General features: G+C 38.0%; 1 protein-coding gene across 2 annotated transcripts in view; it reads left to right on the top strand.

Annotated features, from left to right (window-relative positions):
- Positions 1 to 12153, top strand: part of AFF2 (ALF transcription elongation factor 2) — a 335533-nt gene that overhangs the window by 201458 nt on the left and 121922 nt on the right. For both annotated transcript variants that reach the window (XM_048959912.1, XM_048959911.1), the window contains exons 5-7: positions 1498 to 1584; positions 4204 to 4240; positions 4503 to 4554. In XM_048959912.1, coding sequence (XP_048815869.1) covers positions 1498 to 1584; positions 4204 to 4240; positions 4503 to 4554 — 176 coding nt within the window. The remainder of the gene's footprint in view (positions 1 to 1497; positions 1585 to 4203; positions 4241 to 4502; positions 4555 to 12153) is intronic.

Here is a 12153-nt window from a genome sequence, read left to right as displayed (position 1 = left end):
CATAGGACTTTTGAGGAACAACCTGAGACACAAAACTTGCCGGCTGTGTCTTCAGCAAAATATGTAACAACATCCAGCTGTAGAGCAGGCCACTCCTGCAGCCCACATGCAACCACTATGCTACCATTTTGACAACAGCTATTTTTAACAGAATTATTTGTATTATTTATTAAATCATTTGTACAATGTGTTATTTTCACCTGTGGAGCATTTGCACTGGTGGTCATTGTACCTGCAGAAACTTATGCGCTCTGAAGTTTTATTGTTTATGTCCTGGGCTTGACTAATGTGCAGTAGCAGCTGGGAAGTTCAGTTTACTGCACTCAGGATCATGGCCATTGCATGCATAAGTTCCTAAATCAAAATCACTTTTACTCAAGAAAGAATCAGTTCTGAGATTGTAGGCAACAAAAATAATCAAGATGAACAGAACATCGCTAGAGACAAGTATTACTGCCTGTCTGAATATTCATCAAATTAAAAACAAAGATAGGAGAGGATGCAGTAGCATCTATCATAAAGTATACCCATAACAAGGGTATCTATAAGCTTGACCTAAACCAAACTTTTTGCAGTTTCTCTGTTAAACCAGTTTTTCCCCTCTACTGAACGTAAGCCTCCTTCCAGTCCCACTGAGCTGAGTGGGGTGATGGTTCTGGGCCTTGGTGTGAGAAAGCCTGGTGATCACTTTCACTTCTCTTTGTCTCTCATAGCCACAGGCACTTAGGTGCTTTCTTTGAAGATGGTCGGAACACACGTATACAAATGATAAATCAAGACATTGATAACAAAAATGAGTTTGTTGCTTAGATGGTCACTTTTGAGGTCTTCATCAGAGATTTGAGCTTCCTAGTAAAGGACATGCTTCCTGTGTAACTCCATACAAGTCACCTTACCTCTCAGTCCCTCATTTTAAAATGAAATTGATAGTGCTCTGATAAAGTGACACTGCATATCACTATAAGTAACTGTTGCCAGAGCTGTGAGAAGATGCTTTAGTACTTAAAGCATTGTACCCATTCTCTTCTATGCCAGGCATCCATCCTGCAAGCCCACTTGAGATTTTTCTAGAGCTGCCTGTGGTTAATTTTGCCACTACCTAACACACAGCCCTGCATTTTGCCACCCTGCAATCCTCTATGGAGTTGCACCTAATGCAGTCCAGGAGAGACCCCCTTCCTGCTTGGGCATTGCAGGTAAAAACCTCTTCTATGCTTGTGATGAGCTTAACAGGCTGACCAGGAATGCAGAACCAGATGCCACCTGAGGAATACACACATGGTCAAAATTTTCATGAGTGAAATCCATCCTCACCCTCTTCTCCAGGAAGTAATGCCTGGTGGGCAGCTACGGTGTTCATCTACCACATAAGGGGGGTGGCGATGCTTCCTAAGCAACTGCACCCCTCAGGCTCTTGGGATAATAATTGATCATTTTTCCCCTCTCTTCTTCACTTACGTGAATTTGTTTTCAAAAGCATGTTTTTTTCTTCTCTAGGAGATGACCCATTCCTGGCCTCCTCCTCTTACTGCTATTCACACTCCTGGAAAGGCTGAACAGACCAAGTTTTCTATCCCAAGCAAGGTACAAATAAGCTATAACCAATGACCCAATTAGCATTCTGTTCTGCTGAGTGGTCTTCATTGGAGAGGTTATTTTTGTAATTTGTTATTTTTGTAATTTTTGAATTTCTAAGGCTATTTTTAGTTGGATATTCCCAGTCAGATTGTTGTTATGAGTAGGACTGTATAGTTAAAACTGTAGAAGTGAGCAAAGTGAGTTTTATGTCTCATCACAATAGCCTTTCTACATCCAATATAATGCCTTTTGTTTGATTTGCATTGTGTAACACAGTGGCTGATATGGTATTTGGTGTCCTTGTGATTGACTGCATGATGAACTTTAGGCTGCATGGTCAAATTATGGTGAAATTTCATTTCTGCTGGTGCACTAGTGCTGTGCCATCTGTCAACATGCTCAACATGCATGCTCTAAGGACACGTGGTTGCAAAACACACTGCCTAGTATTGGTCTTGTTAAAAGCATGCACTTGACATTTGCCACATCCAAAGCATGGGCCTGGAGACTACCTTGCAGTTCACCTCACATGCAGTGAACTGTTAAACTGTATGATTTGAACATGTCATCAGCCCAAATTTTGTTGTTGCCTTCTAGCTGTGATTCTGGTAGAGCAGTAAGAGATTGAGCTTGCACCCAGAGCAATTGCAGCCAGGGTCAGCGTTTGCTGGGACCTGAACACCTGTGAGCTGGTGATGTTTGGAGATGAGGAGAATTTCCCCTAGCAGAGAATGTACACCAGACTGATGGATCTACATATACCCTAAAGGAAGGACTTTGGAAAATAGCTTTTAAAGACGTACTGGTACTGCTGGACACTATGGTTCATGCAGTCATGTCTTCCCTTAGAAGCTGGAATGTGATTTTCCTCTTACTCCCCTGTCTGAATGTAGTCACCATACTTAATTGGAAATTGTATGAAATTAGCAGTATCTGTGGCTCCTTAAAAATAACACAGCCAGTGCCCAGAATGTCTTATTTTGATGGAATGTGACTGTTACTCTTCCAGCACTTCCAGCCAGTGTCAGTAAAGTTAACTGCTGCAGCAATAAACACCATAAATCATAATCATACAAAAACAGAATCCTCACTGTAAATCTGGTTAAATTCAGTTGAACCTGTTTAGGTGAATTCCTACCTGTGTGAATACGTATATAAGTGAGAGTGGAGTTTTTTTTGCCTGCAGGAAGATGCAGTTTTTTATTTATACTCTGGTTTAATTTAGTGTTCTGTTTTTGATGGGTCATTCGGACTTGAGTACTGCAGACAGCTGCTGTCTCCATTGAGAGCAGGATAAGCAGAAGTTCAGAGAAGCTGAAGTTTTATTTTGCTTTTCTGTTCCTGCTGTTTGCTTTGAACTTTTAATATCCACATCAGTGTTAATAATTTCTGGATGTGTTAAATGTTGATCATAAAATTCTTGACCATATCACTTCAATATAAAATGTAAGTTCAGTTATTTGTGCTGGAGTTTAGGAAATAAGTGAGCACATAAATATTTCTGGGTTAGTTAGTTTTACCATTAAAAAAACAACAAAAAACCCCATAAATTTATTCTCTGAACATCACACTAGATCATTTATAGCTAGCCAAATTACTGATATTAGACATACCATGGCTAGGTTCTGTGAGCACTTAAGCCAGAGACAGACACTACTAGAAGTTCTCATTTTAACTAAAAGAATAAGTATCTTCATGAAAAACATACACAAAAGACGTGATTACAAAAGTGGAACTTATCAGAACAATTTATCCTGTTGAAATTCAAATTTAAAGTGCCATGTTTACTCTTAGGGCACAATTTACTTCACAAGGGACTGACTGACAGCACAGTACAATATTAGGAACTAATAATGCCCTAAGAGGAAGTGCAGTGAGGACTTTAATGACTTTTACATCCTACAGAACTAACACTTCCAGCAAAGTAGTGCTTGGCTGTAAGGCAATGTTGTAAATAACACCTCAATTTGAAATGATCAGACTCTGCTGGGAAGGAAAGCTGATTGCAATCACTGTGGACTGTAGAGCCTAGAGAAAAACTAAGCAAGAAACCACTGTGACACGAAGGTAGCTTAGCTAACAAAAACCCCTGCATTAGCATGCTCAGGGTTGCAAGCCAGATTATTTTCCAGTGTAAAGTTGTATTAAAAGGAAATGAAACAATGTCCATCAGGCAAGAAAATGCTTATTGCATCTCTATCAAACCCTGTGTTTCACAGCCCAGAGGAAACCGCTATGTCTATCAAGAAAAGATTTCTGTATTTTCAAGCCATGAGATCATAAAAGAAAGGCAGTGGCATTAAATTTATTGTACTTAAATTTTACATCACAGGTCCATCACATTTGTATATGTCCATGCCTGAAAAAAGGTGTGGGATGGAGAATGACGGCAGCTGGGGACAAGCCGTTGTCTGAACTACAAAATTGTCCCTAACCAGTGCTCTGTCTCCATGTTTAATAGTTTTTGGAACTAATGTCACAATTGTTGCCACATGGTCTGTTCTCTGTACCATCTCCTTCCTTATTTGCATAATGCTAGTGTCCTTAGTCTAGCAAGCTAAGATATATGTTACCTTCTTCATCTCGTGTAACTAATGCTGACATTTCATGTGTTCTTCTTTATAGGACTCCCAGCATCTGACCTCAGGATACAATGTACAAAGTAGGTCTTTATCATCCTGGTCCTAAGAGTCAGGGTTAGGTGGTTGTTGTTGTTGTTGTTTTTCCTGTTTGACATCATTAAATCAAAGGCTAAAAAAACACTTTCTGTGGTGCTAAAGCAGATCGGTTCCATTTTTTATTACATGTTATGCATTGTGGCATGTTGTGAAACTGAGTATAATTAGATGGGCTGACAGCTTTGGGTGCGTTTTAATTCTACGGTAATCTTTTGACATTTGAAAATGTGTTTCCATTGTTTGCAGAGTGGAGTGATCCAGGAGGGAAAGTTGCAACTAAGTCAGTGCCACAAAAGTCGTAAGTATGATTATTTCCAGCTTTCCATCTTCTTTTAAATTTATCACAGACAATGAGCTTATTTCTGCAAAGGTAACTAAAATCTAGCTTCTCTCATAATGTTGTCCTGGTGTTCAGGTGTTCTCAGTAGTCCTTAAAAATTAGCCATAAACCAGTTTTATGTTTTCAGTGCTTATTACTGTTTCTTCTTTCTAAGCATTAGCTAACAGAGCTATGTATGAAAGATGAGTTTATTAAGCAGAAATAATGCTGATTTTAGTTGTACAGCTTGCCAGAATTAAATCACTTTTATGCTTCTTTCATCAGACTCTAAGCCTCTTAGAATAGAAAATGCAACCCAATGAACAGACGATGCATGAATTTTAACGTTTATACTGTGAGGAAGAGTTAAATGCATAATGCAGAGTGATACTACTAGCTGGTGTTGAAAAGTGGGTCTTGGGCTTCTTACACATTGAAACTGCTGAAAATCACAGATGATCTATAAATATGACAGTGGAAAATTGTAGAAGAGCTAGTTCTCCACTGTGGTAAACCATTTTTCTTTTGTGCTTTCCTGGTTTAAGATTGTAATAACATGGCACTGTGTTGAGACCAAACTGTTTCCTTCCTTTTACCTGAAGATCTCAAAATAATTTGCAAATAGGAATTAAACACTTACTCTGACAAGTAGTTTGTTGTTTTGCCACTTTTTAAATATGTGAGCCTGATTTCAGTTTAGGGCTGCTATTTTATTTCTGTGTTCGAGTGTTTTAAACTACAGAATGCAGTACTGTGCCAGCTTAGCTGAAGTTTGTGTAAATACAATGTGTTCATTTAGAATGAGTTCAAAATTATTCTAGTGGTTTCTCTTTCACCTACTTAGGACAAAATTTTGACTAAATTCATATAGGGGAACAAAACTCAGTGGAGAGATAACTTTTTTGGTTTGTTTGCTTGTTTGTTTTTTAATTAATTAAAGTATATTGATTTTAATGCAATTTTGTGTATAGGAAATAACTTGCTGGAATTCAGGGATCTGTTTGCAGCTGCGTACAAGATTTGGGACTAGACCACTGGTATCCAGTTCAATGGTACACTTAGCAATCTCTTCAAGTTCAGTTCTTTACTCCTAAAGTCACAGAAGTACTCATTCAAATAAAGTTAGCTCTTTGAGTAAATCTCTGCAAAGGAACTGGGGAGGAATGCTAATGATAACTACATTATTTTGAATGAATAGCATTTGTTTATGAAACTTAGTATCAAATTAGTGCTTCCCCTTTTCTATTTTCATTTCCTTGGTGATTGATTTCTGACTTTTTTAAAGAATCTATCCAACTAGACCCTCTGTTCTTCATGGCAGAATAGGTATGTTCAAGTTTCAGAACATCTAAGTGGTTCAAACCTAACACCGAGCACATTCTCTGATAAAAAATAAAAATAAAAAACATTAAAAATTAAAAAATGTATATTATCGCATCTTAAAATGGTTTTTCTCCTAAAGAAAGCGTGTTTGGACTCCACTGTGAAAAATATTTTAGTGAGCAGCATACTATAAAATACAGTATTTCAATAGTTTGTAACTAACAGTAATAGACTTGTCAATCATGGTTTATAGTTATAAGCTGAATTTCAAAAGAACAGTACTTCAGAGCTCAGTGGTATATAGTGCATTTAATGGGACCAAAGCTCTCTATAGGAAGCCTGATATAAAACTCAAAGACACTGAGTACATTTTATGAACCAGTTGCTCTCTGTTCTGCTGCTTGATCTAAAGTTCCAGTGCTATCAATCAGATTTCTGCTGCAATGAACTGCCTTCTTATGGTAGGTGATAGATTTTACACATGAGAGATCAGAGCTGCAATAAAGCTACTTTTATTTTTAGCTTCCAAATGAAGATCAGCTAACCCATTACTATCACTTTTTCTCTTTTACTGCAGAAAAATTGTTAAGGCAGCTTCCAAGAATTTCCACAGGGCTTTGTGAGGTTAGAAGGCAGTCCACTGTGAGACTTGGTATTATGAGGCCGATTTGTTTCTTTAGATCTGCGTGTGCAGCCACCACCGTGTTCAACAGGAATCACTGTACACCGGGACAGGGTTGGGCACAATGAAATTACAGCAGAAAGCGGGGCAGAAAGACATAATGGAATCAAGTAGTTAGAGCTGGATAGTGTGATCTAAATAAACTCTGATACACTGACAGCTCCTGTGCTAGTTGTGTTTTAATAATTTAGTATTTATCAGAACAGAGTTGTACGAGGAAGGACTTAATATTTCTGATACTGAATAGTGTCAGGGATACTGGAGTGTACGAGTAAAATTTCAATCCAACTTATCCCCAGTAACATTTTTTGCTACACTGTCAACCACACCACATGATCTAAGTGATTTCAAAACTGTACCCCCACCAAATCTTCATGTATTTTGCCAGTGGGAGGCTGAGAGGGTTGTTTGGCTCCGAGAAGGCTCTGGGAGACCATATTTCAGCCTTCAGATACAAGTAAGTGGGCTTACAATAAAGAAGTGGAGAGACTGTTTTATATAAGAGTATGTAGCGATAGGACAAAAAGTTTTAAACTAGAGGGGAGTGAATATAAATTAGATGTAAGGAAGAAATTCATTAATCTGAGGATGCAACCAGCAGTGGAACAGGGTGACAAGGGACCTGAAAGTGCTCAAAGTTAGGTTGGATGGGACTTTGACCAGCCTTGATCTACTCGAAGATGTCCCTGCCAATGGCAGGGAATTTGGAACTAGATGATCTTTAGAGATCCATTCTGTGATTCTATGATTTCATTTTGACCAAACTGTGTTATACCATGACTAATTGACTCATACATACAGAATGAAGATGCTTTGCCTCCATGATTCTGTATTCTGCTCCAGCAGCCAAGCTGCCTGTATCTCATTACAGAATTAGTTTGTAGAAGCACTGGCATTACAAAAGATTGGACCAAATGGATGAAGCTGGGATTATGTCAAAGTTCTTCACCTACATTGTACATGAATAATCAGGGATATTTTCAATGACTCATGTATCTACCTTCAGATCTCAATTTCTACTCAAAATTCATAAGTGAAATTTTGAACAAGTGTGTGCACGGGTGGGTGCATATCATGGTAGCATTTTAGAGTTGAAACTAGGCTAGGTAAAACTATGCCACTTGGCTTCCTTTTTTTTTTTTTTTCTTAATTTTTAATTTTTACTCACTTTTCTTGTTGTTAATGTATTTCAAATTCACTGTAATACTCCATGGGGTGCTGTGCAGTCAGTTTTCAGCCAGTCCACTCTGATTGGTTGTCCCAAAACATAGCTAGTAGGAACAGAATAGGTGCAACCAGTTGCACTGAGAAGGATTCTCTGTCAGCTGCCATGAATTCAAGGGCATATACTCAGCTCGTGACTTAAGATCTGTTATATAATTACCACTGCAAGTATGTCATCTTCAAACATCCAGTTCTTTTGTTCTGTTTGGTTGTTAGCATTTGGCCTACGTCCAGTTGGAAACTACGCAGAATTTCTTTAATCAAGCACATCCTGTGTTTGGAAATCATACTCTAGAGTAGTCTTGGTTAGTTTCCATAAAAGCCCAGCTAAAAAGAATAGTGTAATCATAATGGTATTCTTCCCTTTTCATAAAAAGACTTCCTATACTTACTGTATTCATACAGTATTGAAAGGCTTTTTCTAGGGCTGGGTGAACTGCCAGAAGCCATTGAAAACATAGAGCAACAATTTTTATGGTCGAAACAAAACCAACTTATTTTATCTTTATAGTGTTTTTGTGCTCCACTCTACTTAATGATACACAACCTGTGTGGGGGTAGAGGGCAGCTAAACGCAGGGAGTTCAAAAAAACAAAGGAGCTAAAACCTATTATGTGAAATTTCAAGAACTTCTCAAAAGCTGCACACCACTGGATTCAACTGCGCCAAGCTTTCACTTCATGGCTCTTAAAACATTTCAGTAAATACTAGTGCTTTTCTAATCGTATAGATTATCACAATACTTCATGGAAAACTGTTTGAAAATGGAGATGTGCTTCCTGACATCTAACTAGTTTTCTTAAGTATCTAATGGCTTTTTTGAACTTCTTCACTCTGTCAGGGGCAGCCACATGGGAACATGCAAACCAAAATTTGGCAGCATGTTCAAACTATGAATTAAAGGTAATTCACAGTTTGAAATGAATCAGCATGAAGAGTAATCAAACATCAAGAGGATTTTACACCAGGGATTGTATATTGGATAATGCTACAACACGTAATGTTGTTACTTGGAATGTTCACATCAAGAAGCGCTGATGAATTCTTAATCTTGGAAGGATTCAATTTTAAAAACCTGAGTTGCATTCAGTGTTGATGCATGATTTCCAGTTCAATCACAAAGAAATTCACGAAGACATATTAATCTCCATCTGAATTAGGAAGAATACATATGTATATCTGATTTTGTATCTGTCTTCCATTCACAGACCAATCCAAATGTAACACTCCCAAGAAGATGAAATGTCAGTATTTCTAATTACAGGTTTTAATCAGTGATATTAAAACACAAGATCATCAATTGATCCCACCAGAGGTGATAGCCTGCTTTGTTTTATAGTGCACATTCATTTTCACTTAGCAAGTGTGGCAAGCTTTAATCACTAGACTAAGTACTGCCTGTTTGTTAGAAGTGGGAAGTTCCAAGGATATTCCCTCTGGGTAAACTGAGAAAGTTATGAATACAAGGGACTTACACTGCCATGTACAAATTATGATAAGTGAAACAACACTGGCATTTAATTGAAACTCCATTAGTCTTTAGAGAGCTGCAGTGCACCATATTAAAGGGACAAATAGAAAAAGAAAATAGAAGGCCTCTCTGGTAAGATATCATTCCTCTTTCATATTTTGTTTTGTTTTATTAGTTAGAGGTTTCCTTTGCATCCTCTCGCTCTGATAAGTTCTGAGGAGTTACCACCTGGGATTTGGAACAATGATAATCAGTTGTGATTATATCTTTTTATTCCTCACTGCCGCAGGCTTCTCCTGTTGAGCACAGACCTGAGTAATCGGGACTAAAACATGCAGACATTTCCTTTGGCCAGTTGCTTATAGAAGCAAAACATTTTTGCTCTTACGTATTTTAAAATTCAGTGCCAATTAAAAGCCCTCTATCCGTGAAAACAAGCTAATAATTCAAAATAATTTCTAAATTAGACTTCTAATGTGTTTTCATTATTCAGCTGGCTTGCATACAGTTTAACCTTCCTGTCAAAATAAAGTTATTTCCTAGTACATTCTTTTACACGATCTCTTTCTCCTGACATGTTTATAAATCAGTTTAAAAGATTGCATGAACAGAACTAAATTAAGTCTCCCATATTTTGCTGATCAATGTTGAATAATTTTTCTTGACTATTGTGGGTATAATTATTGTCCTTCTAAGAATGCCTGAAACAACCTAAGCAACTGCAGTCTTACCAGCTTTGGTGACTGCAACTCAAATAAGCATTAAAGCATTTGAATTTCATCTGATACTACATAAACTCTCATGAAATGAACATTTTTTACCCTGAACACTGAAATACTTTGTTCTCAAGTGCGATGCAGCACAGCTAAATATATACTATCACTGAAGCATGACCACTGGAGTGTCAGTATTAATAGAGACAGGTAAATGACACGTGTTAACATGTTTGAGTTCAGGATGTATTTCCCTGCCTGCTATGTATCAGTTACCATTTTGGAAAACAGTAAGACTAAATCTGCCACAGGTTTTCCTGTATTTAAAGAGCTTTTCCACAAGCAGCAGCATATGCTGTGCCGTCATGGCTTAAGTCTGAAACCGATCTCTCAATTTACATTTTTGTGGGAAGAAATCACTTCCAAACTTCAGAGCAACTTCAAACATTAATTTTCAAAAGCAAATGTACTTGGTAGATCTGAAAGTGTAAATCAGAATAGAGAAGAGAAGGCCACCACAGCCAGCAGTGTCACACTTACTGATGAAATCCATATGATCTAACTTCTTCTGTGCTCTTTTCACCATAATTTGGTTCTCACCCTACTCTCTCTTAATTCTGACCTGTTAGTAAACTTCAGGTTCAGAACCCAGTCATTTAGCTCACATGCTGTTTCCTGCTGATGCTCCCTCCTCCAGTCACTTTCATTCTTATTTTCATATCTTACTAGTTATTTAGTCATGAGTAGCCTGAGGTAAGCTGAGAAAATTGTCTCCAATATTTGTCTGCACCATGCAGCAAAGTAGTTGTAATTGGAAATGGGTGATAAACTTGAAAGAAGAATGGATTTTTCAAGGAAGCTTGGCATTCATAAAACCAGAATGGGCTTGAAACTCCCAGTCTGTGTCCTAAGTATCCTAGGTAAGGCTAACAAGCACTTCTAGTATCACAACTTAATCCTTTGCATCTTTCCTCTGAATCCCTCTGACAACCCCAATAATCCATTACATTTTTCTCAGCTTTATACTCTCCATCCAGATGAACTTATATTGCCACCATTATCCTGTGGGCTGAGAGCTCAGCAGGGCTCCAAACCCTATCAGTTTTCTGGCCAGAGGGCTTATTTTTTATGAAGTTCTCACAACACCCCACGAGGCTGGGCCATGCTCACTGCATTATCCTCTGTCTTGGATGGCACTTGGAGTTACAGATTCTGAATGTTTTTACTTTACATATGGGTCTTCCCAAATGACAAAAAAAGGAAAAGTTTTCTTCACTGCTGTGCTAGTTACTGTTCTGAGATCCAGGAGGAAGAGCTGCTTGTCTCACTTGTGCCTGTGCATCCTGCAAAAGTGCACGTTGAGAATCTGCTAATACTGTAACCATAGCATCCTTAATATTGGATGTAGCCCTAGAGGAAGAGGGAGGTATCTGTGGCATTACCCCAGCAGATGCAAACTGATTGTTTAATTAAAATCCGTGTTACAAAAAGCACAGGGTCGAGGGGAGTGCAGAAAATTGGCAAATAGAAAGTCATTTCCTAATTCCCGTGAGGGATTTTTTTATCCTTCAAGGTAAAAATGCTAAAATAAATAAATAAATAAAATTCTGCAGGTAGTTTAGCTTTCAGGAAATTGTCTCTTATTGAGAAGTCTTGTTTAGTCAAAATACTTCAAAAAAGATCTTCCCAGGTTTTGAAAGAAAGATGTTGACTCACTCATCTTCCTTGTATCAACAAGGAAGACTTCAGTGTAGCTGTCAGGCTCAGCTCAGACTGTAAAAGTAGTAAATATCTCCAGTAATGAGGGGATTGCTTTCACAACCTGCCATATATCCCATGTGAGTATTTGCTTTTTTGGTACCACATGTATTCTACTGCATTTTGAGGACCTGTATTTCTTTTCTGCAGAGAGAGAGGAATGTAAATCAGTGCTGCCCATTTTTGGTTTAGCATGAATTTTAATAGTTCCAGACAAATTGGAAAGCCTATACAAATCATATAGTTTCAAGTCTGGCTGTGTGCTAGACTGGAATTTTTGGTTAGGTCAAATCTTTATCTCAGCTTCTTTTTGTGGTACTTTATGGGGAGATTGAAGAGGAACTGAAACTGGTGACCTGTCTTGACCTTTAGTACTGGATTAAAATTCCAACTTGCTGCCATGGCAA

The sequence above is a fragment of the Lagopus muta genome, chromosome 13 (genome assembly GCF_023343835.1).
Source record: "Lagopus muta isolate bLagMut1 chromosome 13, bLagMut1 primary, whole genome shotgun sequence".
Taxonomy (NCBI): Eukaryota; Metazoa; Chordata; class Aves; order Galliformes; family Phasianidae; genus Lagopus; species Lagopus muta.
Note: the sequence above shows the minus strand (reverse complement) of the source record. Positions and strands in the feature narration are given on the sequence as shown.